This window comes from Megalops cyprinoides, chromosome 3 (assembly GCF_013368585.1).
Source record: "Megalops cyprinoides isolate fMegCyp1 chromosome 3, fMegCyp1.pri, whole genome shotgun sequence".
Taxonomy (NCBI): Eukaryota; Metazoa; Chordata; class Actinopteri; order Elopiformes; family Megalopidae; genus Megalops; species Megalops cyprinoides.
In genome coordinates, this window is record NC_050585.1 from 36144901 (window position 1) to 36169908 (window position 25008).

General features: G+C 41.7%; 3 protein-coding genes and 1 long non-coding RNA gene across 5 annotated transcripts; 1 reads left to right on the forward strand and 3 right to left on the reverse strand.

Moving 5' to 3' along the window:
• Positions 1-543: 543 nt before the first annotated feature.
• On the reverse strand, positions 544-6137 carry ccdc169 (coiled-coil domain containing 169). Its single transcript, XM_036523853.1, has 7 exons — positions 6064-6137; positions 5331-5413; positions 4853-4963; positions 3793-3833; positions 2005-2103; positions 1550-1603; positions 544-633 (listed from the first exon to the last, which is right to left on the reverse strand). The coding sequence occupies exons 1-7, from the start codon at positions 6135-6137 to the stop codon at positions 544-546; spliced, it is 552 nt and encodes a 183-aa protein (XP_036379746.1).
• Positions 6138-6309: 172 nt separating this feature from the next.
• LOC118773914 lies at positions 6310-8117 on the forward strand. The gene is made up of 3 exons (XR_005004789.1): positions 6310-6424; positions 6884-6981; positions 7701-8117. It is a non-coding gene; the product is annotated as an uncharacterized LOC118773914 (long non-coding RNA).
• A 472-nt stretch (positions 8118-8589) lies between these two features.
• On the reverse strand, positions 8590-18996 carry sparta (spartin a). 2 transcript variants are annotated; one of them, XM_036525354.1, is made up of 9 exons: positions 18910-18996; positions 18704-18783; positions 17221-18008; positions 14059-14253; positions 12760-12907; positions 11339-11533; positions 10354-10512; positions 9911-10001; positions 8590-8839 (listed from the first exon to the last, which is right to left on the reverse strand). In XM_036525354.1, the coding sequence occupies exons 3-9, from the start codon at positions 18004-18006 to the stop codon at positions 8650-8652; spliced, it is 1764 nt and encodes a 587-aa protein (XP_036381247.1). In that variant the 5' UTR covers positions 18007-18008; positions 18704-18783; positions 18910-18996; the 3' UTR covers positions 8590-8649. The 2 variants fall into 2 exon arrangements, with proteins under 2 accessions (XP_036381247.1, XP_036381248.1); XM_036525355.1 differs by lacking the exon at positions 8590-8839 and adding an exon at positions 9565-9645.
• Positions 18997-20446: 1450 nt separating this feature from the next.
• ccna1 (cyclin A1) lies at positions 20447-22657 on the reverse strand. The gene is made up of 9 exons (XM_036525409.1): positions 22526-22657; positions 22149-22328; positions 21806-22040; positions 21607-21725; positions 21282-21505; positions 20996-21200; positions 20802-20915; positions 20584-20717; positions 20447-20498 (listed from the first exon to the last, which is right to left on the reverse strand). Exons 2-9 carry the CDS (start codon positions 22311-22313, stop codon positions 20447-20449), a joined length of 1248 nt encoding a protein of 415 aa, XP_036381302.1. The 5' UTR covers positions 22314-22328; positions 22526-22657.
• Between the last annotated feature and the right edge of the window lie 2351 nt (positions 22658-25008).

A 25008-nucleotide genomic window follows, 5' to 3' on the forward strand; every position in this document is an offset into this window, starting at 1 on the left:
CATTTTACGATGTATGCCATAATATATGTGATATACACAATTAAAAACCAACGGCTGACACTACAGACATTTAAAATCATTGTTTATTTCAACTCTACTCTTTTTGTGGAGGTAAACCTTATGCATGACTTAATACCGCTAAGATATGGAGATCAGTGCAATATGATGAGTCCATTTTGGAATGAGTTACATAAATCAGCAGAGCTTCCAAAAAACAGAATCCAGTTTCATAACAGCATCATCTCTACTCCTTTTCAGTCTGTTTGAGTCTAGGCCCAGCAGGATTATCTTTCACTCTAACAAACCACATTTATGCTCATTGTACATGCCCACTGATTGACACACCAAAACTCTTCAGGTGGATACAAATATCCCAAAATTACAACTGTATCTATATAGGATATGTCACTGAGGAAATAATGGTCTCTGTAATTTCTACCCCCAGTTGCCTCACACATCCATCCAAACCCCAACCATTATGTGCAAAAACACCTGCTGGCCCAGGGCCAGAGGTTGTGGCCAAAATCAACACCAAAGATCACACTAAAACACATACTTCTTTTGCTGGTTATTCGTCATCCCCTGAGGTCTTGCAGTCTGTTGTTTCTTACTGATGTCCACAGCCGTTGACATCTGTTTCAACACCAACATATTACTACACAGATGACCAAAACTCTTTATATTACACTTATATAGGGTGACCATACGTCCTCTTTTTCCCAGACATGTCCTCCTTTTGGGATGTTTGTTTTAGGTCCCAAAACGAGGACATGTCTGGGAAAAAGAGGACGTATGGTCACCCTAACTTATATTACAAAATCATACCATGATTTTGCCTGAACTCTATGGTAAACTGTCACATAAAGTTTTTTTAAGGAAGTATAGAGTTAAATATTTCTGTTCTATACATCCATTGTCACCCCCCCCCCCCCCCCCCCCCCCCAAAAAAAAAAGGTTCAATTTGAGGAATAATTCTCTGCCTTTTACATAACTTAGCTCTATGATTAACACTCAAAATCCCTTCAAGGACACTTATTTTTTAGGAAAACCTATCGCAAACAACAAATCAGATTAGGGAAATGGCGGGTTTTAATACTTAAATATACCAAAAGTCATCCTATACAGGAGTGTTCCCACTAGCCTAAGGCAAGGAGGGAGGCCTGAGGCAACTTTCTGTTAAGTGGGTTAAAGGCCTGCTTTCGGGAACTTAAAAAGTCTGTGCTTACATGAATGTCAATGTCAGAATGAGTACTCCAGTGAAATCTTTAACATAAGTGTAGCACAGTGGTAAGTAACAGGGCTTGCAACCAAAGTCACTGGACTCCCCGCTGGGACACTGCTGCTGTACCCTTGGGCAAGGTAGTTAACCAAGACCCTTCTTACAACAGTGGTTTAACATCATACTATTACATGCTTATCATCCAGACTGATAATAATTGGCAGATGCAGTGCCTTGTCAAAAGCTGATCAACGTCGCCTTAGATGTGAGTTGCTCACAGCATCATGTGATGTAATTCAGTAATTTGTGAAGACCTCCCTCAATTCTCACCTTTGTGATTTCTGCCAGGTAAGCACGTCTCTCATCGTTAGCCTTATGGTAAGCCTTATGGACAAGAAAGAAAAAGAAAATAGAATAAAAAAGCCCCTAATTGACAACAATATTGCTTTATACAGTGAGGAGCAGCTCATGTTATGACAAGTAGAAAATCTCAGATTCAATTTAAAGTTAATTTCAAATTTCAATCTGAGTTCATTTTCAAGTTAAAATTGCAGGGAACATGCAGAAATATAACATTCAGATCACGTGAGGGCAGAGCACTGAGATTCAAAAGAATTCCAAAATTCCAAGTTCTGTATTGTCACACTCTTGCTGAATAATGAGCACATCATTGTACTATAAACCTTGGTGAACAAGAGGCATAACATTTTACTTTGTTACAATTCAGGGGCTTTCAGGTGTGCTGCACCATATTCTGAGAATGAGAGCATTAAATAATTAAAAACCTTTGCCTCCTGTACAATCTTCAGACTGTAGTCCATCAGCTGGGCCTGCAGATTTGCCTTTTCATTGGTTATCTGTTTTAGCAGTTGCTTCAGGCCATCCTGACAATGCATAGAGTACAGTAGTTAATACTATCATGCATTAACATTACTTCTGTGTAGAACATTGTAACAAACTGGACAGCGATTCTTGACTGAGAAACACTTGATCGTTTATGTTATGATAATTTCCAGACATACCATGTGGGCACATCTGAGTCTGGGGTTTCCAAACCTACTCCTCATAAGCAACAGTCCAGAAGGTTTATATTTTAACTAAGCACTTAAACCACTCGATTCAAATGGTAAATGGCTGTTAAATTATTTTAAAAAACAAGAAAACCCCACTAGATTGCAACCCTGCATGACCTAGATTAACATGGTGACAATACTGTGATGAAAACTAAATCCTGATTTTTACAGATTATGTACTTGCACAGTTAGGACATGTACTTTCCCACCATACTGATTCATTCTTTAAAGTATAGTCTGTTCTCTCTTATCATTTAATGCTGTTCATTGGCTTGGTTACAGGCATCACTGGGAATGTGAACAATGGCTCCAGAGATTTTTTTCTCCTTGAAATTACAGAAAACAGAAAATTCCTGTCTGAGATGCCTTTGATTTTACCGATCAAATATCATTGTGGTAAAGGATTTTAAACAGATGGAATGCAGTGTTTGCATAAAATCTGTATGCTTAAAATATAAAATATATAACTCTAGTGCTTCTCTAAACTATTAATGAAGTTAATAAAATATGATGGGTTTTACATTTTTCCAAAGATAATACCATCTTACTTCAAAAAGTCATTTTCATTATGCCAATAAAGGTTTTAGAATTTATATATATTTTAAAGTTTTAGATGTACATTCATGTTAAATGTACCAATTTTAAGGTCTGGATGCATTGTAAAATGACTGATGCAATTTAATAAGACCGTAATGTTAATTTTAAGGTACCAGTGACATTTACATTCATATTTAGGGTGATGTTGCAATGATGTAATGCAATGTCCTCACAACACAGTGATGCAATGTTGTGTCACTACTTTGTAACAATCTTACTGGCTCATTATTTGTTTTCATTTTGCCATAACACTGGCAAAAATGCAAAGTCACAACTTTATGACAACCTCATATTGTTAGTTGGGATGACCATGCTGATAAGGGTGACGATACAGGATACTCTTTCAGGAACACTTCATTTGCACATTTAGAAATTTCTTCACCCATACCAGTCTCCCATTTTAAGTCCCAGTATTTCCCAGTGATTATGTCTTTCAGATTAAAGGGTTTATTTTACCCAGCTGTCTCAGTCTGGTCTTAATCCCTTGCTGGCAACAGAAACAGCGGCTCTCTGCAGAATTAATGGGTTTTAAAAGCAACGTGCTGTAATGACCATGTAATGACAGTCACTGAGAATAAAATATGCCACAAATACCAGGAGCATGGCTTTGAAATGCTGGTGTTTACAAATCTGAGCTAAGGTCTGGGGGAGGGGGGTGCATGAATAAGTAGTAGTTCTGAAGAATATCAGATCTCTGAGTAAAATGTGATTCATTAGGAAAAGAACAGAGTAAAACATTAGAGAAGCTAGTCTTATGAGTCACTTCATTTGCAAATATCTGCAAGGCATCAAGAGAGAGATCAAAGCTCTTGGAGTTGTGTTAGTTATGGCAGATGTGATTTAAGTGGCACTACACATGTAGGCGTTGAGGGGTCTCTTGTTTTAGATGATAAGTCTACTTACCACGGTCATTCCATCGTATGACCGTATCGAAGATAATCGGTCTGCAAACAAACACAAAATTATGAACAAAGAATGGTAAGGAATGGGAGCCATGTATTTACATGTTCTTCTCTCTACATGTTACTCATACTCTACATAATGCCATTAATGCAATACATTAACATGCACAGTTTCATATACACTATTCCAACAAAAGTCATGGAACATGGGTAGTGATGAATAAAACCTTTTTTCAAAGAAATTAATAGCATATTGGTCCGCCTGTGGCCTTAATCACTGTTTCAATGCGCTGTGGACTGCCTATTAATTCTGGACAAAAAGTTGGCAGAATTATGCTCCGATCCTTCTTTGAGGCATTTGTAAGCATTACTCCTATAAAGGCCCATTTTGGCCTTTCTGTTTCCCAAACCACACAAATTCACACTGACGGTCACACCCATTTTCCATTTTATTGGGGTGTCCAATGAATTCTTGTCAGACAGAGCAGCCTGGCCAGCACCCACATCAAACATAACCTGTAAACCAAGCAAAAAGTTTGGCCATCTTTCATCAAAAGAAATCGTGATTTGCAAGAAATACAGCTCTGAGGCTCCTGTTGAAGTGGTGGGGATTTTCACCAGGCTTTAGTACACACATCGCTGTGAATACTAAAAGAGCTTGTTATCAGGTTCTGCACCAGATTCTCACCTCTCCTTCAGCACATCCCAGCCTGTCAGTGCTAATCCCCCGGGGCCTTTGGGGTCTCCAGTGAGAAGTGCTGGCATTCAGAGTTCAACTACTATCGCACAAAACCTCTTCCTCATGCGACACAGAAGACTATAGACTTATTACATTACACGGCTTCATTTAGCAGACACTCTTACCCAGAGCGACTTACAAATAAGTGCATCACTATGCTAAGAGTACTTATTTATAGAGTACAAAAACAGCCCACATCCCAGGTCTTAATGAGCTGCTTGAATGATTTTTAATATGCCACATTATTATCTGAAGCAAGACCTGAGCACAGACATAGTCTATACTGGTGATGTGGGGGCTTTAACAGCGTAACCATGTTTACCATCAGGATTGCCTCTGAGGTCCTCCAGCTTTTCCTGTACAAGAGAGATCTGCTGTTCCAGCTGCCTGTTCAGGTCAACCTGAGTTTCATACCTGGTCTTCCACTCATTCCCTGGAAGAGAATGGGCATAGCAACACTTGCCGTCTCATAGTATGTCCCAGAGCATCTGACTACATTAAATTCAGTTTTTGTGGACATATGCAATAAGTGCAAGAAAATGCACTGATGTAAGATATTTTTTAGCACGAGAAAACTGATTTTTGCAACCTGAGTCATGCATTTTAAAACCTCACATTTTAATCAGATTCCTGCACCAGCAATTCTTTCATTACATTGCTTGCAAGTTAAGTTTATAAGAGCATATATATTTGACAAAGTAAAATAAGGAAATACCTGTACATATTTATTTAAATGTAAATTGTGTGGTAGGAAAATACAGATGATTGAATTGTATTCTGAGCTGAGTGTATTAAGTTACCTTCACCCTCTACACTCTGAAGTCTCTTCTCCAAATCTGCCATGGTACCTCTTAGCTCAGACACTGACACCTGGAGCATTTCTCTGAATTACAAAGAAATCAGGGAACAAGACTAAGCCCAGGTTCTACAACGACTTAACTGACTACAGTCATCAATCAACTACAGTATCAATTTTACCAGCTAAATGAACATTTTATAGGAAACAGTTTTCACATTTAATCCTGTGTAATCAAATTGCATGAATTGCGTACTGACCTCACCAATGCCGGTAACCATTTGCATGTGTTCCTGATATCATGAATGCACGCAGATGCACCTCATTACCATTTTGGATAAGAATAATTAATTCCTGTGTATGGACAGTTAATTTATTAGTATATCTAATTCCATTTATTGAAATCAATAATTCATTGGCTACTGTTTATAGCGGCAAAGAATTAATTGTTACTCTCAAGAATTCCCTGACAGCTATAAATAACCAGCCAGGTAAATCTGCGGTGTGTACAGTAATGCTTCATTAAATTATCCGCAGATTGCTTGCTATGTCTCCTTTCTGTGTATGTGTAAATATTTGCACTTCACTTGTCACACTCGTTATCCTGAATTAAAATTGAGCAATCTAGCATTATGCTAGCTACGTCGTCAGACCTCTGAGCCACGTGCATAGTGTGTGATTAAATGTATACGTAAGCTACAGATAAACTCTGCTGCCAGCGTTAGTTCATTTCTTACTTCATTTCTTTTTCCTGTTCCAGCTCGATCCGCAGTTGATCTAAATCATAATTCCTGAAGTCAGATTCTCCCATTTTTCTTGAAAGCAAGTTAACTTGCTCGCTTGCATTTGCCAAAACATTACAGACGAAGTTGTTTAACTTGTTGCCAGAGGCAACCTCGATATCCGGGGGTGGTATTAGAAGCGGAAGTAGCTCACGGAGGCACGTCGTGTACTGAGCGTGTTTTTCTGCTCGAAGTTTGAAAAGAAGCGCGGTTTGTCAACAGTGATCGTATTTGTTTTTCTTTGGAAAATATACTGGTATGGATTTCATGTCAGAAGGGACAAGAGTCGGATACAAGACCATTGCTGAATTGTTAGGTAGGAAGGAAGATAGCCTGCTAGCAAGGTGTTTTTCGAACTTACATGATAACTTAACAGTGCTAATGTTAGCTAGACTAACATGTATGTTAGCTAGTTGGTGTGGGTTATGTCTAAAACCAAGGAGTTAATAGATGTAAATATGCTTGCTAAAATTAAGTCAGTCATCTCATTTTAGTTTTAGCTACATGCCAATCCTATGCATCTATACTGTCTTGCAACTCCCTTCCTGCTGCCGGCCAATGAAAAAAATGACTGACAGGTCAGACGTTCTAGACTAGAGTCATCACTGGCTGCTTCGTGATCTGTGAGCAGCTACCCTGACCTCAGCAGTCCAGTGGTCTAGTCGAAACATTAGATGTAGTAAAAAAAAATGTTTCCGAATGAATTAAAACAGTAGATTCTGGCTAACTTGGTAGCTTCAGTGTTACTAGCGTGCGACTACATCTTTTGTTTAAGGAAAACTGACAGAAGAGACGACTAAACTTGAGGAATACCAAAAGAAGATGACTGAGTATAACCATGCCATCGGTAATCTTAATACATCCTTCAATCAGGTAACGATATGACAGAGAGTGTACTAACAGCGTAATTCTAAACATTGGGTTCAAGTGAACCAGTGGCTAGTAAGAGGTAAAACAGTAGCAACAAATAAAGGAGTTCTGGACCACAAATTAAATCAAAGACATTTATTAATTACCAATGCAGATCAGACGATGAGTCTTGAGAAAATTTTATGTAAAGTTTTTTTTTAAGGCTTGCTGCTCCGGGATTTCACCGTAAGAATGAATTTATTTAACTTTAGTCAGCTGATCCAGTTTAATATTACACATTCAGTTTTCTCTTTGGTACTGAACGCCCAGCCTTGGACTTGTTTATAGCCACTCATTAACTGTGAGGCTAATACCTTAAAAGCTGAACAAATTATTTTATAAATAGCTACTTCAGTTTGATTGGCCCTCTTCAATGTTCTGTATTATCTGTACAAATGGTCATCAAAATGTGAAACATTAAGTAGAAATGTGATAAAATTGGCACAATTTGAATGAAAGGTTACAGTATGTAACTGCAGCTACAGTGCTGCCACCCCCCTAGAAGCTACACTTAGAATGTCGCATAATACTTAAGTGGTGAAGCAAAAGAGGTCATGTTTGTGTAACATCCTTTCAGTTTAATTATATGAGTTGTACTGGATGCAAATGTGTTGCATAATCACATAGTGAACTTTCCTGAGTCTCTGATCTAAAGCACATGGTGCTGTAACTTCTGTTTGCAGGCACAGGCACGACTGGCAAGAGTGGCAGCAGCCAAATGCGGCAGTGGTCTGCTAAACCTTTAAGCACCCAGAAGAGGATATTCACACTGTACCATTGATCAGATATGTTTGGTTTCGTTTGTACTTAATAAATTTGGCTAAATAAGCTAAGTTGAATTAGTTTTGTGACTGGCATACAAAAAATGAATTTTGTATACATTGCCATCAACATACAACATACTTTGGGTGGTGATGTGTTGGTGGCAAATTCATCTTTTAACTGGAATGGCCAAGCGCTGTATTTATGCAGTTGCGTCTGACTAGACCAGGTTTGTATGAGGGCAGGACAAAAAAAAAAACCCCTCTAAAATCACTTCCACAAAATACTCCAGGCAAAACACTGAACAGTTTCAGTAAAGGCAACAGTCAGCTGTAACACTTGTATAATGTTTTCAATAATGTAACTGGACTCCAATAGGCCTATAAAATGTGGTTAAATTCACAGAAAAAAAACATGCCAAACATATTGGCAAGCTACATACAAATAAAACCGTGGGATGACAGTGTGTCTTGGAAGAAAGTTATCAATATAACAAACACTATAATCGGGAAAAACAGTACAGCTTTTTATCTGAAGATAAGCCTGAACTTACAGAATTGCATGCAATTAAGCGATCACATTTCAGCCCACTTCTAATGTACTTGACCTTCAGTGTAATACTTTCCTCAACATATTCAAAAACTGATCCTTAGATCAAAAATCCTTCATAATCATATGCATACAACCATATGGCACTTGTTGAATGCTTGTAAAATGCTTGTATGAACATATTGCGTATTAATATATATTACAATGATAAATATCCTTATAATAACAGTATTGAGAGTATAAGTAATACTTTATCCTGCGAAAAGGTACAGAACAAGAGAGAACAAGAACTTTAAAAGTGAATTAAGGCTGTTATTCTTCTCACTTTTCCTGTTCCTTCTTCGTTTTTCCTTGAGGGTTGGAGTCCCCTGGGTTGGTATTTGCAGTCTGCTTGCCCGCTGCCTTGGTCACTGCCTTGATAGCCAGGTGGTCAAAGTTGAAGGCCGCAAAGCCCACATTGGCGGCACAGTCAATGGCACTGTTGGTTGCCTGGCTGGCTTCTGCGCCGTACCTTGATCACAGATAATCAACACTGGGTGAGGGGACCGGCCGTGGAGTGTGAAAGGCAAGAGGGAAGGGACAACCACCAAGGGGAAGCCAGAGGGAAGGTGAAATGAGGTGAGAGTGCAGAGGAGGTGGAGCTACAGAGATGAGGGGTGTTCAAGGGGTGGTGACGTGCAGCATGCAGTGATTTGAAGATCGTATCTATTATGGTGTCAACCATGATCGACACTTACAGCTACAACACCCATGTCTGCATGTTGTTGATTTTGGAAGCTACCTGTGTCCATTTCCTGATCACAACAACATGTGCATTGACAGAGATCGTGCTTGATTATGAGGGTGTAATTAGAATTTATGGATAATTGAAGAGCTTTGCTGGATCTTGAATGCTAATCTGCAGTAGTAATCATGCTTATGAACACGCTGTGGTGTTTAACATGGTGTACATGAAGTCATATAAGATTGGTTCTGGAGCTCATTGAGCCCAAGGTGGGCCAACATGCAAGCTGGATTTAAAGTAGAAGTGTAGGAATAGTTATGGTAATGAGGTATAGCTCTGCATGATAAGGACACCAAGGAGCAGGGACACAGGCTGACACTTGAACGCATTTCAGTTTATTAACAAATGGAAGTCACACTGCAGAGCAGAGAGCACTCTCAGTGGGGCCATTCTACAGCCCCTCATGCAAACAGGCTGTAGAAGGCCAGGGCATGCCAGAGAAAATTGCTCAGGGAAGAATACTTGGATTCAAATTAGTCTTTTTCTGTTAATTGTTGCTAGGAGGGTCTAAGATGTTTTCTAGACCCCTAAATCTGCAAAATAAGGGGGAAAGACAAAAATGTGAGCGCTTGTTTCTTTTCCATTTCAAAATTCCACTTCTGAGTCATAAAGACACACTGCAAGCCACACTCTAAAAATCAGAAATACAGTAATGGGTTGATAAAACGCAGAACAAAAAGGAAATAAATGAAAGAGGAGAAACCACAGAGATACACCTATACTGGTAACACAGCCCTCTATGGAATGCTGCACGGTTAGTATATAGAAGAAAAAAAAAAAAAAACCAACACCACTTACTTATGTTTCACTGTGCTCACTGTCTCTGATGCTACACTCTTGCCGATGCTCTTCGATGCCGTTTCCAAGCCAGTCCACATGGTTGCAAGTCCTGTACAGCAGAAAGAAAGATAATATGCCGACAACACATTAATCAAACCACGGAACTTTATATGAATGATTGTCTTTGGGAGCTGTTACAGAGCATGGATACGTTGCGGTGAGCTGCAAAATCAAAAATCCATCGGATTTAACAGCTTTTATGAGTCAGCACAGATACATTTATATGATGTCATTTTGTTGATTCAGCACATCACTCAGTTGATTTAGGTCTCAGAAAAAACACTGCAGATCCTTTAAATTGCCAGAACCACATGAGTACAGCCCTCTCATGGAACCTTCTGCAGACCACCTCCAGGCCCATTGTGTGAGCATCCACATCTGATGAGTGTGACACAGCATACCCTGCATCCCACTGGCTGCCACCACCATGGCCCCGTCGAGGGTGGAGCGCCCGTTCTTGTCCTTCTTCAGGGACTCTGGGATCAGCTTGCTCCCGTGCTTCTTAACATGGGGCGCAAGCTCGCGGCCCACGCGTCCAGCTACCGTGCAGACCCCATCCACTGAAACAGAGCAAGGCCTTCAGACACACACAGTCCATGCACTGAGACACAGCAATGCCCTCTGACGCACGTAGCCCATCCACTGAAACAGAACAAAGCCTTCACAAATGCTACAACAGCTACTGTCAGCTACAACAGAGTAAACGTTTCAAATATTGTATCATTACATCTGCCTGGCAGATGCCCCTTTTCACTGGAACCCAGAAAAAAGGCCAGTAAATGAACTTAAAAGACCAGTTTTACGGCTGTCCAGTCCACCAGAATTGTATATAATAAATTTAGCTTAATATCTTAACTTTAAAATTATTTCATGTGAATGTTTCCCTTTTATACCAAAACTAGTTTAGTAAACAGTATGTTTTTTTTTTTTTTTACATACAGTACAACATTCTAGTGATGTATTGGTCATAAACTGTCATTTTGGAAAAAGAAGTCTCCAGTAGCTCTTGAAAGGATCAATTCATGTGAATCAATCTGAAGAAAAATATAGCAAGCATTGCAGTTGGCTGTACATACAAAAAAGCAAACATAAAAGGTTCTCTCAGAAAAGGCACACAGTATACGCTCTGTAACAGATGACAAGCAAAACAAACACAAATCAGCTGTTGTGTGAAGATGAGCATGCCAGTACTTACAGAATTGTACAAACATAATAAAGTTATCACATTTTACCTCACTCTTTCTGATGTAAAATATGATCATTCCAGACCCTTTGGCCCTCCAGGTCCAAAGGAGTACAATGGAGTACACAGAACAGAACAAAGATAACTGTATGTTAGATAATTCTGGAAATTTGGGAAAGGCAAACATGGACATGGCTCCTCACCTAGAAACTGGCTCACTTTGACAGCACCCCCGGTGGCCTGCTTGGCAACATTCAATCCCTTGGCAACGTTGGGGTTGACTTCAGCGGGCACGTTCTCTGGGGTGATGTGCTCCCGCAGTTTGGACGCCCCCTTGTGGATGGCTTTCTCTGTGTACTCGGCCCCTTTCACCAGCCCCCAGCTCAGCCATGAAGCCCCTGGACAGACCACCCGCAGCATCATCAGCCTTATCACTAACATTTTGCTCAGGGTCAAACAATGTTAAACTCAAGATCAAGCTCAAGTTAACTTATCAGTCTTATTTGCTTATTATTAAAGTAGGGGTTAGTGAATAATATGTAAGGTGTCCAACACTGCTAATTCTGGTGTGGATGAATGCCATATAGCCAACATCAGTCCATCATCGAGTAATGTACATAATGTGGACAAAACCGAGTGACATGCTATAGCCAACCACACTGTATGGTAGCTACAACATTAACAAAGATCCCATGTTTATATGTGCAAGGGTCAGGCTTCCCATACTGGTTGAAAATTTCACAGGTGAATTAAATTGCACACTTCCTGTTTTCTATATGCAGGACCTGTTCTGTTTTTATAATCTTTGTTTAGAATAAGCTGCCCTCTAGTGGATCATTTTAGAAACTATCCAGCAAATTTATTTATTCTTGTGTGACACAGCTGGCCCTTGAAATTAATCTAACTCAATCAGACCAAGGGCAGAGTTATTTACGTGTGGTTTCCTCATTTGGTTGATCACCTGCTTGCACATGCTGTACTGCTGGTAAAATAAGCATTTATATTCCATGCTAATATCATCAAATTTCACCATATCTGCCAACATCTTCAATCACCTAACACTGACGGTAACACACACGGTGACACTGATGCATTCTTCTGCCATCCATCTCAATTTTACCTTCAGAAAACTTTGTCTTGAGACTCATTTCGCATATTGACTGGTTATAGAAATATAGACTCATTTTCTGTTGTCTTTTCAGCCCATTATTGTCATCTACCTGCACCTGCATTTTATGTTTTGCTTCACAGTTCTGCATTTGTTCCATTAAAAGTTGACTTATCAATTCTATAGCAATTCTGGGACAGTATTTGGGACAGGGCTCTGTCAAGCTGTGCCAAGTCACATGCTGTACTTCAGAATAGTAACCCATTTACACAGATAAAGCTTTACAGCAACAAATTAAATCAAACACCTTGCTGAAGGGTTCAGCAGTGTCCTAAATGGGATGCAAACTCAGGACCCTCAGATCCAGAACCTCCAGCTCCTCACAATTACTGCACATGCTACAGCTGGCCACACACAAGGATATGTTAAAAGAGTGTATGCATGTTTAGCGTGTCACAGAGGGACACAGGGGAGAGTGGTGGGGAGGCCGAGATCCCAGCTTGATCCCACAGTCACCTGTGAGGATGCCGTGGGCCACCTTCTCGCTCCACTCTGGCGCTGGCTTCTCCTCCTCCGGTGCAACCATCACAGCTGCAGCCTCCTCTGGGGCATCCAAGGGCACCTTCTCGCCCAGATTGTCTGCGCTCGCCGCCTCCTCCGGAGCCTGTCACAATACAGACCGATCCTCAGCAAAGGTGAAACAGAAACAGGCTCATGTGCTATGTACACCCATGCTGTGGGAGTGGAAAAAATGCACCCACTTAGAGCACATACCAAATCATGACGCAGCTCATTGACTGACAAAAGTTTTGTAACGGTGTTTTCTTACACAGAACGACAGAAGTAAAAGCATCAAGGACTTGAAACAAGGCATTAACTGATGCTCACTGAATCCTCCAAACCTCGGAAATGGCCTGTGTGAAGTGCTCTTACTTTTCATTTTTAACTTCTGAGAAGAAAGAGAAGGTAAAGATGCGATTCACTAACTTATTGAAATGAAGGAATCTTTCAACCAAGATTAAGTGAGCAACAAATGTCATTTTATGTTATAGAAAATGTTTAAAGTTTGTACAGCACTTGACATTTTCTTCAGTTTCCCATCATTTGTCACTGAAGAGCTATACTATGAAAAGCAGCGCTTGAATTAAAATGACTGTTCAGCTCAGAATATCTGACTCAATTGCACAACACACCATCTAATTCCCTCACTGATGTGATCGATATGTTCCACTGAGATTGTCATTGATGAAGTCTGATGCACCAACAGGAAGCTCATATTAATTATAAATGATGTTCAATCCCATGCAATTTGTGTGACCTACCAACTCCCTTACAGACTTTCTCAGGCCAAGGTCCGTTACCCAACAAAACACAAAAATAAAATTAAAAAATAATAAAAAAAACAATAATGGTACAGTTTGTTGGTCAAGTACCTTGAAATAGCTTTAAAGACTCATAACCTCACTTTCAATCTGTGAGTGAGATGCGAGTAGGATGATTAATTCTGTAGAGGATGCTGCTCATAGGCCAGCACCATAATCAGTAAATCTAATAATTCACATCACTGGCCACAGAGCGATGTAATGAAGAAGCAGGAGGAAATGATGCTCGCTAATCAGAACACTGCTAGTTCATTCACTCTAATCAGTGGAATTAAGCTCAGGGGAAAAACAAGGGCAGAAATTCTGATGAGTTTACAGTTATTTTCTTGGGCGGGCTCAACAGCAGTCATGCGCCAGTGTGGCGCATCTGTGTATGCTCGCGGAGGGAGACAGGATGTTCCAGTGAAGCCACTGTAGTACCATTACTACTCACCTGGAGTCTGAGATCAGTCAGCTGCGAGAGGTGGTCCTGAAACAGCTCGTGGTCTGACGCGGGCAGCTCGGAGGACAGCACCACACCTACGTAGGACCCTGGTGTGCTTGCCATTGTGTCGGGGAACATGAACACCCCGGTGTTACACAGCAGAACTGGGGAGTCTGGGGTCAGAGGGTACACCCACTCGCACACCTGCAACAAACAACCATCATAGACTGATTTATACAACTTCTCCATTTACACCAAATGCCACACTAACATTATGACCATACATGCACAATATGTGGAATGTGCTTCCAACTTTCAGGGTGTGTCTATGCAGTGCAATGTGGACTGCCTCATCTGGACACGCAAACTGGGGGCCGTCTTTCACGACAATTGTTCCCTGTGGGGGCACGGTCTGCTGGGCCCTGGGGGAAGCTCTGCCTGGTGCATTTGTGTTGCCCGGATACAGTCGCTATGGCCGATGCAGACCACTAGTGCTCACAGGGGGAAGTGGTGCCAGGGAGGTACGAGGGCGACAGCTGGGGCATTTGCCAGAGAGTTATTTATAGTGACCCGGGAGGGGGGAAATAACACGGCTTGACACACACAACGAAACAGCAGCGTCATCTGTCGCCGTGCCCTTTGTACTGAAATCCCAGCACTCCCAGAATGGGCCGCTCTGAGAGCGGCTTTTCACAGGCACGGGTGAGGCAGGCACACCCACATCTTCCCGAGTTCTCCAGCTTCTGTCTTTGAACCGCGTGGTGAGTGACATTCCAGACGTTTCTTTGTGATCATATGCATTTGTCAGGACAGCAGCTCCCAGGAGGCCTGATGCAAGCGAAGCTTATTCCATGGCCCTAACTGCAGCATAAAAGCCCAGTGAAATCAATTTGTGACTGCTCAGCTTCACACTTTAACTAGCACACAAAAAAACTACACAGGGCTTGGCGTGGCTGCGCCCCGAAGTATGAATCTTGCGTTTGTTTGCTTGTCCTCACAGGCACCCCCTCCCATCATTTAGTGTTTGTGTCTTATTTCCTGGGAAAGACTGGTGATCAGACACATGATAAAGATGTGAGAGATGGGAGAGTCTTTTGGGTGCCAGGAACTAAGAAATCAGTCATCCAAATACTTTGTGAAGGTGTTCTCCCAGCACTCCCATCTGTTTACACACACCCTGGTCATTGCTGACATCCTCTGAGGAGGAATGGCTACACAATCACAACAGTCTCTGCATCATGTCTCCTGTGTCCCCTGCCCATCCACCTGATATATATATACACCTGTGGTAAACTCCTCAAAACATTGCTACATGCCTCACCCTTATTGGGATTCCCCTCAGAGTTCGAAATATCAAAAAATACACCCACCATAAGTGACCAGTACAAAGGGGAAAGAAACACAGCAGGCTACTTTCCCACATTACTGCTACTGCCTCCTGTGTTTGTTGGATATTCTGCAAACTGCAGCTGTTATTTTCAAAATTAGATACATAAATGCAATCAATTATTTGTGGGTTAATTATAGTCTGCATATAAATAATCTTAAAAATTAAGATTAATACCAAATAGTGCTTAATTTCAGGATGCAGGGTCTTTATCAGGGACAATAGGTGTATCTGGGTGGACTGAGATATATACACTGTAGCCACCAAGAATGTCTCAATGTGAAAATCAACATATTTACACATCGTTGTAACATATAAACTCCAACACACAACATAAACCCATCACTGATCACTGTTACACCATAAAAGACAGTCAGGACTGGTTTAACCAAGACTGAAAGCACATGTCTGAGCATGGGGTCACATGCTCCAAGTATTCCCAAACTGCAATACACACACCTCATGCAGCATTTGTTCTGCTAATTGTACCTGTATGCCCACTTAAATGTTAATTTTGTGTGTGTGTGATGACATGTAATGTAATTATAATGTGTGTGAGAGAGAGAGAGTGTGAGAGAGAATGAGAGAGAAATAGAGAATTGGCTATTGGGTTTTACTCCACCGAACACAGAGCACCAAATCTGGCCTGGCCCACAATCAACGTAGACGTGGCTTGATGGCTATCCAATCCCCAAAATGTTTTTCGCTTGGACAACTATACCCAGGATGTCTTCTAAAACAGAATATTATTACTGAGGATTTTGGAGCCTAGTATAAAAAAATCTGTAATTATCCCTGAGAACGAGAGAGTGCCCTGCATGTATGAAATTTCTGCATTAAAGCATTAAAGCTAGGTATCTATTGTGCAATCTATCTATTGTGATTTGAAGTGGTGGCTGATGAGCTGCCAAGGTTTGGGAGCCCCTTGTCTCTTTCATATCTGCAGTGGAGAAAAGGAGCAGACAACACACCCAAACTCCACAGGACTAGTGTCATCTTACTGATCATTTGCACTCTCTGCTCCTCGCAGAGAGGTACAAGGTACAGCCTCTATGTTAACCTTTTGCCTATGTGGCAGGAGACAGAGGTCACCAATCGGATCCCAGGAGGAAACCACCACATGACTAAAGCCAGGCTGGAACTGATTTCTGCGCTACAATCTATGCACCTTCCCCAGCAGATTCATGCACGTTATCTGTCCCACAGCAAGCAAAGACACCATATCAGTCTAAAGCTGATAAATTGCAATCCATACAGAACAGACTGTGGTCGAAGTTTGACTTTTTCCATCACATCAGCTATGACCAAAGTCCGGTGCAACCAGGCAAGACCAGATGATTCTACAAGTCCCATGACTCTTTGTACCATCACCACAGTGCCACAGTGCCACTGTCACAGGTTATAGTGGTATGCATTTTGGGGAATGGGTCTTTCCTGTAGGCATAAATCCCTTACGGACAGAAAAGCAGGGAAAACTTGCATAACACCAAGTCAGAGTGACAGAGATAATGGTATTTTGTAGCTCTGAAAACACATGCATACCAGGTAAGTTACGCAAGTTAATGCTTTAGCAGCCAATCTACATACATTCTTGTGTGGATACCTATAGCAACAGACAGACACATGAGGAACCTGTTCAAATACTATCTTCAATGGTACAAATGCAGGAGAAGTTTCTTTCCCTCAGAATGTATATGCTGCTCCAAAAAACCCCATCCCTCTCTGTCTTCACAATGCATAGGCTCCTCCACCCCAACCCATCCCACTCTCCCTTCACCTCTTACCTGCAGGTAAGCAGGTGGCTGACTGGGGGCGCTTTCCAGGTGCTGTCTGTCAAAACTGACAATGCGCAGGTACCCCGGGTAGGAGGGGGCACTCACGTGTCCCTCGGGTGTGACGAAGAAAATCTGCACCCCCCGCGGAAGGAAGAGGATCTCCTGTCCCTCCTCCCCCAGGTTGGGGCTCTGCAGTAGGGGTGCTGGCCTGTGGAACTCATCCCTGACCAGCGACAGCTCTCCCACCTCCGTGCCGTAGGAGAGGGTGAGGTGCCCGTCAGCAGCCTGGGGAGTGTAGGCAGGGGGCAGCTCACCCGGGACACCCTGTTGCATCACGGGTGGATGCGGAAGCGAGATAAGCCCGCCGGCCGCTCCGGGAAGCTGGTTGTCATGGATGTTCCCCTTTGCTGGTGCTGGCTTCTCTGACTCTGCCTTCACGGGCAGCTTTGGGTAAAGGAGCTGGGCAAGGGTCTCGGCCGCCCCATGGGCAGCAGTCGGTTCGGGCTCTGGCATGTTCTCCAGAGCAGCCAGACGGATGGTGATGTTACTCAGAGTCTCCCTCATTTTCTGCTGCATCTGTCGAGCCGAGTCCCAGGCGGGACCCACACGCTCTGACCCCCCAGAAGGCACGCCAATTGCCCTGAGTAGGTGCTGCCGCCCCTGCCTGTACAGCTCCAGGGCCACAGCCTTGTCTCCAGACTCGTCCTCTGTCAGTCCCCTATCCAGGCACTCAAAGGCTCTCTCATAATCATCCTTAATGGCCTGAAGTCCCACTGGATCAAATGCTTTCTCCATACCTGGGAATACATCAGACAAAAAGCTTTATGAAGTTGGTAATCCAACCGCAAACTGATCTAATTTTTTTCCAGTAATATCCCCCTCCATGTGACCACTCATACAAAGTGAAATACTAGTGAAAGACTAATCCTTTCACAACACTAGCAGCAGGACAAAAAGTTTAAAATTAACTTTAAATTTCACTTTAAATTGGGCAGCCAAAATCACAACAACGGTCTGGATCTGACTGGAAGCTACCGTCATCTTAAACATTCAGATTATGCTACAAAACATGCTCCAGTGCTCATTGTGAAGGAAGCCACAGAGCTGGTTGTACCTGTAACACTAACAGCAGCATTCCCTTTCTGTGTTCCTCGTCTATCGCGTCTTGCACTATTAAGCGTAAAGTTAGTTTTCCCACAGTGATTAAAATGTATGTTTTAAAAAGATCCGCCGGTCACAGTGCAAAGTTCAGTAAATACTGATTATTATTTTTTTTTTTTTTAAATGAATGTGCTCACATTATTATTCACCAGCGTGCAAGCCCATTTAATAAAATCAAATCTGTTTTCACCCATAGTTACGTTGCTATCTACAAGCGATAAAGCTTTTGCTCTGATTATTTAAATAAAGTTATAGCGATTACGAAATTTGAGAAGAACAACACCAAGCAAACTGGGATAGTCAGAGCTCAGTTCCAACTCTCGAGTCTTACCTTACTGGCTTTGCCTTGTGTAAGACAGCCAGATAAACTCCAAACTCTAGAGATTCAAAGAAACGCAGTGCCTCTCCAACCTACAGAAAACAAAATACTGTTAGCTAGCTAAAAGTGGGGATAAAAAAATCATCACATGATTTCGCTCGCGAGCTAGTCAGCAAATAAAAACCTATGTTGTATTCTGGAGGGAAAAAATGACATACCCTTTAGAGTTTTGTTTCAAATAGGTAAAACACCAAACTTAAGATTGCACCATAAAGCTTCATCAACGGAGCGCACGCACTTTTAACTACAAGTTTCAGCCAGCTGTCTAATGATGCGCCACACTATCACCTGTTCAGATACGAAAGTTCCAGCCTACGTATGGCAACCTCGAACGGACAAACGTGAACATGTGAAACTAATGCGACGCTAGAGGTCACTATAATCTGTTTTTCACCACGCGACCCTTTCCTGGAGGGCACTGTAATTTTGAGAATATAATTATCCCAGTCCGGGACTAAAAGAATTATGGATACCTAAAAAATAAAGGCCCTACCTACAATTATTTATGCGCACTAATAGTATTTATAGACAAATAGCTGATCTGTAATTGCTAGATAGGCTTTTGGTCTTAAAAATGGCAATGAAATAAAAATAATGGAGTTTAATTCTCCATCTTGTGCAGACAGCTCCATCTTGTTGCCTGTTATCCCATTTGTTTAAGCCCTAAGGGTCACACTCTGGCACATTTCCTCTCTGACTCAGTGGTTTCCTTTCCATTCTGCACCCAGATTCTCTAAGCTTCAAATACCTCATGGCTTGATTCCAGAAACATATTTATACCCTGTATCCTCACCCTACCAATTCCAACTAAACCTCCTCTCACATAAGTCATTTCTCTTTTAAAGCTGGTGCCAGCATTCACTTTAGAAGCACACTTGCACATGGGTGTACCAACCATCCCACCAGCCCACCCCATGTTTAGCAAAGGGACATGTTACATTTCTGGAATAGACTTTAACATGTTTATCATTTCTTCCATAGCACCCAATTATACAGGCTATCATTCACTCTACATGTGCCTCACTGAGGCCTTTGAACAATTGCTAGCCATACCTCATTGTCAGCAAATTAAAATTACTTTAGAACAACACTCACAGGCAACCCTCTCCAATAGACCATGGGTGTACAAGACAAATCTGACAAAGTCAAACTGCATCAAGCTGCCTTGGAAGTGGCAGCACATTTCCACCAAGGCACATCAGAGAAGGAGGGGGAAAAAAAAAATCCTTGATGCCCAATTCTAGGGATGATATAAACACCTGAATGCATGAGTTCATTTGAACATTTTATGAATTGAATTCCAGTACTCAAAGGAAGATGATGTTTTACCCAAGGTGAGTTGTACAGTGTACAAGAAGGTCTAGAAGCAGTCATGTTGACTTGTTTAATCATATTGCAACACTTAATTCACTCAAGTCATAATTCCATGCAGACAAGTCAGCCCATTTTAAAACCCATGGAGAAGGGGATCTTTCAGCTGAGCAACAGTTAAAAAGCACAGGGCCAGCCAAGATTTAAAAATTTTATTGCTTACTCGATAGCCACCTGAAAAGGAACTACCTACAATAAACACTTCAGATAATTAGATTAAAAACTCCAATGGTGCATCCCACTGTCATTGATTTAAGGTCCGCAGTCCATTCTGATCAAAGGTAAGCGCTGTGTGTTCATATAGAGGGAGGCATCCTTGCAGCATCAGTGCAGGGGCAGGGACTCTGGTGGAGTAATGAGTGCCACACTGCAGTACCTGGAAGAGAAGCCAAAAAAAAAAAAAAATCAGTGGGAGCCAAACAAGTGCAACACGTGCCAGATTAGGGCAGCCTGCTACTTACTTTGAGGCCTTATATTTCTCCCTGATGGCCTGCTGAGGTCGACAGTCAGCACAGAGGTACAGCTTATGGAGATCCTTCAAACATGGTGCAATTTCTACTAGAGTGTAGCCAGTGAATGCATATAAGGAGTCAGGCTGTGGGGGGGGCAAAAAATAGACACAAGAGGTTAAATCTCAAACTCCTCACTTGGCAAAGAATTAGTTTTGAGGAAGCCTTACCCATAAGGCCTTATTCACTGTGTAGTTTGCAAGACAGTAGGCTGCTGCAGCAACCTTGGATGGAACATACAGCAGGAAGGGGTCAACTTCCAACAAACTCAATTCAGCCACATACTAAAAAGGAGACAAGATTCAGATAAGGTTGCACCGCAATATCCCAATGCTCAAAGGGGACACTTAAGCACCACAATTACCAGGGCAAGGTTCTCAGTCTTGCTGCAGACTGATTCCACAGCCATATACTGCCTCAAGAACTGATGAGTTGTGGGCACAGTCATGTCAAAGGCAAGGACCTTCAGGAAAAGGTGCTCCATTCGTAGGAGCTGCTTCTTTGTGTAGGTGTCATCAGTAATGTACACAAATTCATCAACTTCTGGTGGGTAGATCTCTTCATATTTCCTATTGAAGGCAAGGAACCACATTAGTGCAACCATGAACTTTATATGAGGAAAGGGGGGGTGAGGGGCAGCCAGCACTTACGCAGCCAAGAGAATTGCTGCAGTTCCCACAAGCTGTAGCTTCCCTCTGAGGACAGACATGCAGGACAGGAACCGATCCAGGTAGTTCACAGCCAGATACAAGGTCTCTGCGCACAGCTTGTACTCCTCGCCGACCTCAACGAGCCAGTCCACCAGAACTACCCGCATACAGTTGGTGATGTCTGGTTGTTTCCTTATGTAGCCAGCCTTTGGTCTGCATTTTACCTAAAATGGATGCACGTGCGCCCAGCTTTGGGTCATTTAAATCCTTATTCAGGGAAACAAATACATTATCCATACTGCAGCACTGTCATTAGAGCACCCACTTCACAGTCTCGCAAGTGTTGATGGATATCCTCTGCATATTCAGCTACAGCCCAGACATCTTGAGCTTTCAATGGGTCATCCTCAGGCTGAGATTGCATTGAGGTATCCATACAGGATCCTGTACAAAGAAAGGCATCTCAATCTATGCACTCACAGAATTAGGTAAATCCTAAAATGTTATACATTAGAAAATTATACCTGAGCTAAGGTCCAGGAAAAGTCTAAAGTCTTTGTGCTGCATAGCAGCAATGTCCTCCTCAAGCAATACAGGCTCTGCAGATACCATCTTGCTTGCGACTGGTTGTACAACCTCACTTAGTTCGTCAACATAGATACCAAAACTAGAAGTGGAGAGGCAGGTGGGGATGGTCGTCATAGGGGCTCCAGGGCATGCGTTTTCCAAAGCTGACCCATGCTTGGAGTGCAGGACACCCTACACACACACACACACACACACGTCCGAATAATAAAAAAAAAAAAAAGTCTGGTCAATTGACTGCAAGTCGCTAGGTAGCAGTGCCAACTAAAACGCAGTCCTCACCTGACACGACCGGTTGTGCTGCTCATTTTCACTTAAGACGCCCAGCACGGTCCTTTGTTTTGGTTTTGCAGCCAACTGCAACCGAGAGGCGTCCATCTTACTTGGCACCGGAAAATTTTCTTGATTACTTTGGCTTGCAAGAGGGATAAATCTGCCCAAGCTCATCTTTCAAACAGAAAGCTAGTAGGACAAATAAAGAGTTTTAAATGAACCAGTTCAGCCATTTTCAATTCAAAACAGTGCTAACCAATACATCTTACGATTTAACAAATCAAACTTTGACATGAGCACCAACTGTATATTTAAATGTCGCTAGTTAACGTTAAATGAGCACGAAACGATCAATTTAGAGCACGTTTGAACAAAAACATACAAACCTGATATCGCGCGTTAGCCAGACAATGCGTTTTCTGCAGCCACGGCACAACTAATTTCAGTCTCTCAAAACCCCTTGATTCTGAATGGGTACTGCCCACTGGTATTTATGGGCCTCGTGAACGACATTTAAGTCCAATGTGCGCATTTGCTAATCAGCTGCCTTCTCTGTAAACTCAGCTGTTGCAGATCCACCAATTCAACCCCGTTCCTTTCAATCGCACCGCTTTCAGTCCGCCATCCAATCACTGTTAATGATAAGAACTCGTGTAAACGTCACCTAGCAACGGAGCTAGCGTTCATTCTGCCTGTCTGTGCGGCTCTGTCAATGTAACACGTGAAAGAACACCTGAAGAAATACATCCGAGGGAAAACAACCGGGCATTTTCAACTAACAGAAAATGTTACTTTAGGGGTCTAATAAAAACCTCGATCATTTACCGACAAAGTTTTCAGAGAGGAAGTGTGTTTGATTGTTACCTACTTTTCATTTGAATTGTTGTATCAATGTATTAATCCAATAATTAATTAATTAATTGATTAATTAATTATACATTCTGAAAACAAAGATGTGATCAAAACTCACATCATAAGGATGAATCTTGAATCTTCTCAAAGTGCTCCTAGAAGTCCCCAGCTTCTGATGGTGCCCTGCTCTGTAATTGTTCCCAACAAACTGTAAAATTGTGCGCAAATGATATAAATATGATATTGTATGTCATCTGCATGCCATGCCTTGTCTTCCTGGTGGGTTTCTGGCACCTTGTTAAAGCCTATTAAGATCCCAAAACAGAGAGGTTTAAAATACGATCTTAGACACGTTTAGGCTTTAGAAGCAATTTTAGCCTGGATATGTAAAACAGGCAAGCAAGAAACATTCCAGTAATGCTTCAGTGATACCATTTTCAATGAAACATATGATACTCCAAAGTTGGTCTTATCTTTTTAATACTTTTTTAATTTTTTAAAGGCACTGCACAGCTGCAGTAATACGCATTTAGAAAAATCAAGTAGAAGCTCTCCAGCACCCCTTGCTCAGCCTGTCTTTGCCTGGCCATTGAGCCTGGATCACACCTCTGTTTGTGTACCTAGTTCACTTGTGTAGAAGAAGGTAGTTGAGCGCTTAGGCCTACCTTGGAACCTGTAGTGTTTGTCTTCCTCTGAGCATACAAGCTATGCTGTCATCTGTCACAGAATAACAGAGTAAGCTGCATTAAATGAATGTTAGGAGTTCTATCTCTGTGGCTTTGCTCCAACAACAGCAACGAGCACCACAACAAAGACCACAAAAGAAGCCAAGCAATGCGGCAATTAAAGAAGCCATCTTTATTTGCCCAATGTGATAGATTAGCTTTGTTTTCTTCAACTGCTGAGGTGCTAAGACAATATAGCTTAAGGAAACACGATACTCAAATCTCAGTAGAGATGCATTGAAGAAGAACATGGTTGGAGGGGTAATTAAGCTGTCAGTTTTTCCTTTGTTAAGGACTGAAGGCACTCTGTCATTGGTAACGTGGCTGCTGGGACAATAGTGGCATTGCTGCTATGAAAGGAATATAACTGTATTCATAGGCTACAGTATGAAGTAATGGTTGAGGGACTGGAACAGTGGCTACAAGATTGCATGTTTTGAAATTGTTTATTATTATTATTATTATTATTATTGTTATTCAGCCCTGTTTTGGAATGCCAATATTACATTAGGTTTGTCTTACTGCAGCAACCACTGTACTTGTACCACTGTACCAAATTTCTCATGGAAAAAAGTTTGCTCCACTGCTGTGAGATTGGTCATTGTTGGCAAATGACATGGCTTGTTTTGAACCCAGCCCATAGAGTTCAGCCTGTGTTTATAGTGAACTCATTGCCAACTGAGCCTTCAAAGATTACAAGTTTAAAACTCTATTGGGGATACTGCTATTGTCGCAACTTGATCAGGCTACATGTTCTATCCAGCTGTCCATATGAATGCCTCAGGCATTGTTTCAGAACAGATCCAGGACCCACTTCAGCTAAATTATGAATGACCTTTGGTTTTCATATTTTTGTTAAAAAATTGAAAAATTTAGGGATGTTGGTACAAAAAACAACTGGTCTGAAATACAGAACAATTGACAGCTAATGGTGATAAGCATTATGAAGGATAACATGCAAAAGTATAAGTAATGTGAGTGGTTGGGGATAACAGCATCTGTGAATCAAGCATTATGCAAATGTACTAAGCTTTTGTGTAAACTTTAGTGTATTAAACTTGTTGATCACACAGAACAGCCCCTTCAGTCATGATTGCCTTTTACAGCATATTGATAATGAAGCTGAAGTATCTCACAGCTAGTCCACTTCACCTGGGAGAGAAACAATGCCCTCCCATTCTCCCATGTGAATATGTGTTCATTTATGTAATGTCATTACCTTGTCTCCTCAAAATTATATTAAACCCTGTGCAATTGCTTCACTTGTTCTAAATTAGCCATGAGTTTCCACT

Excerpts from the sequence above, each read along its gene's own strand:
- ccdc169 (XM_036523853.1), bottom strand. The coding sequence starts at position 6,137 with ATGGGAGAATCTGACTTCAGGAATTATGATTTAGATCAACTGCGGATC. Across the intron at positions 5,414-6,063 it reads GAACAGGAAAAAGAAATGAA|AGAAATGCTCCAGGTGTCAG; the intron begins GTAAGAAATGAA and ends TTTGTAATTCAG. Across the intron at positions 634-1,549 it reads ACCTGGCAGAAATCACAAAG|ATGTCAACGGCTGTGGACAT; the intron begins GTGAGAATTGAG and ends GTGTTGAAACAG.
- sparta (XM_036525354.1), bottom strand. The coding sequence starts at position 18,006 with ATGGAGAAAGCATTTGATCCAGTGGGACTTCAGGCCATTAAGGATGAT. Across the intron at positions 10,513-11,338 it reads CAAAGTGAGCCAGTTTCTAG|TGGATGGGGTCTGCACGGTA; the intron begins GTGAGGAGCCAT and ends GCTCTGTTTCAG. Across the intron at positions 8,840-9,910 it reads GTGAGCACAGTGAAACATAA|GTACGGCGCAGAAGCCAGCC; the intron begins GTAAGTGGTGTT and ends TCTGTGATCAAG.
- ccna1 (XM_036525409.1), bottom strand. The coding sequence starts at position 22,313 with ATGAGCTTGGGCAGATTTATCCCTCTTGCAAGCCAAAGTAATCAAGAA. Across the intron at positions 21,506-21,606 it reads AACACTTGCGAGACTGTGAA|GTAAAATGCAGACCAAAGGC; the intron begins GTGGGTGCTCTA and ends CATCCATTTTAG. Across the intron at positions 21,201-21,281 it reads GCAGCAATTCTCTTGGCTGC|GAAATATGAAGAGATCTACC; the intron begins GTAAGTGCTGGC and ends TGCCTTCAATAG.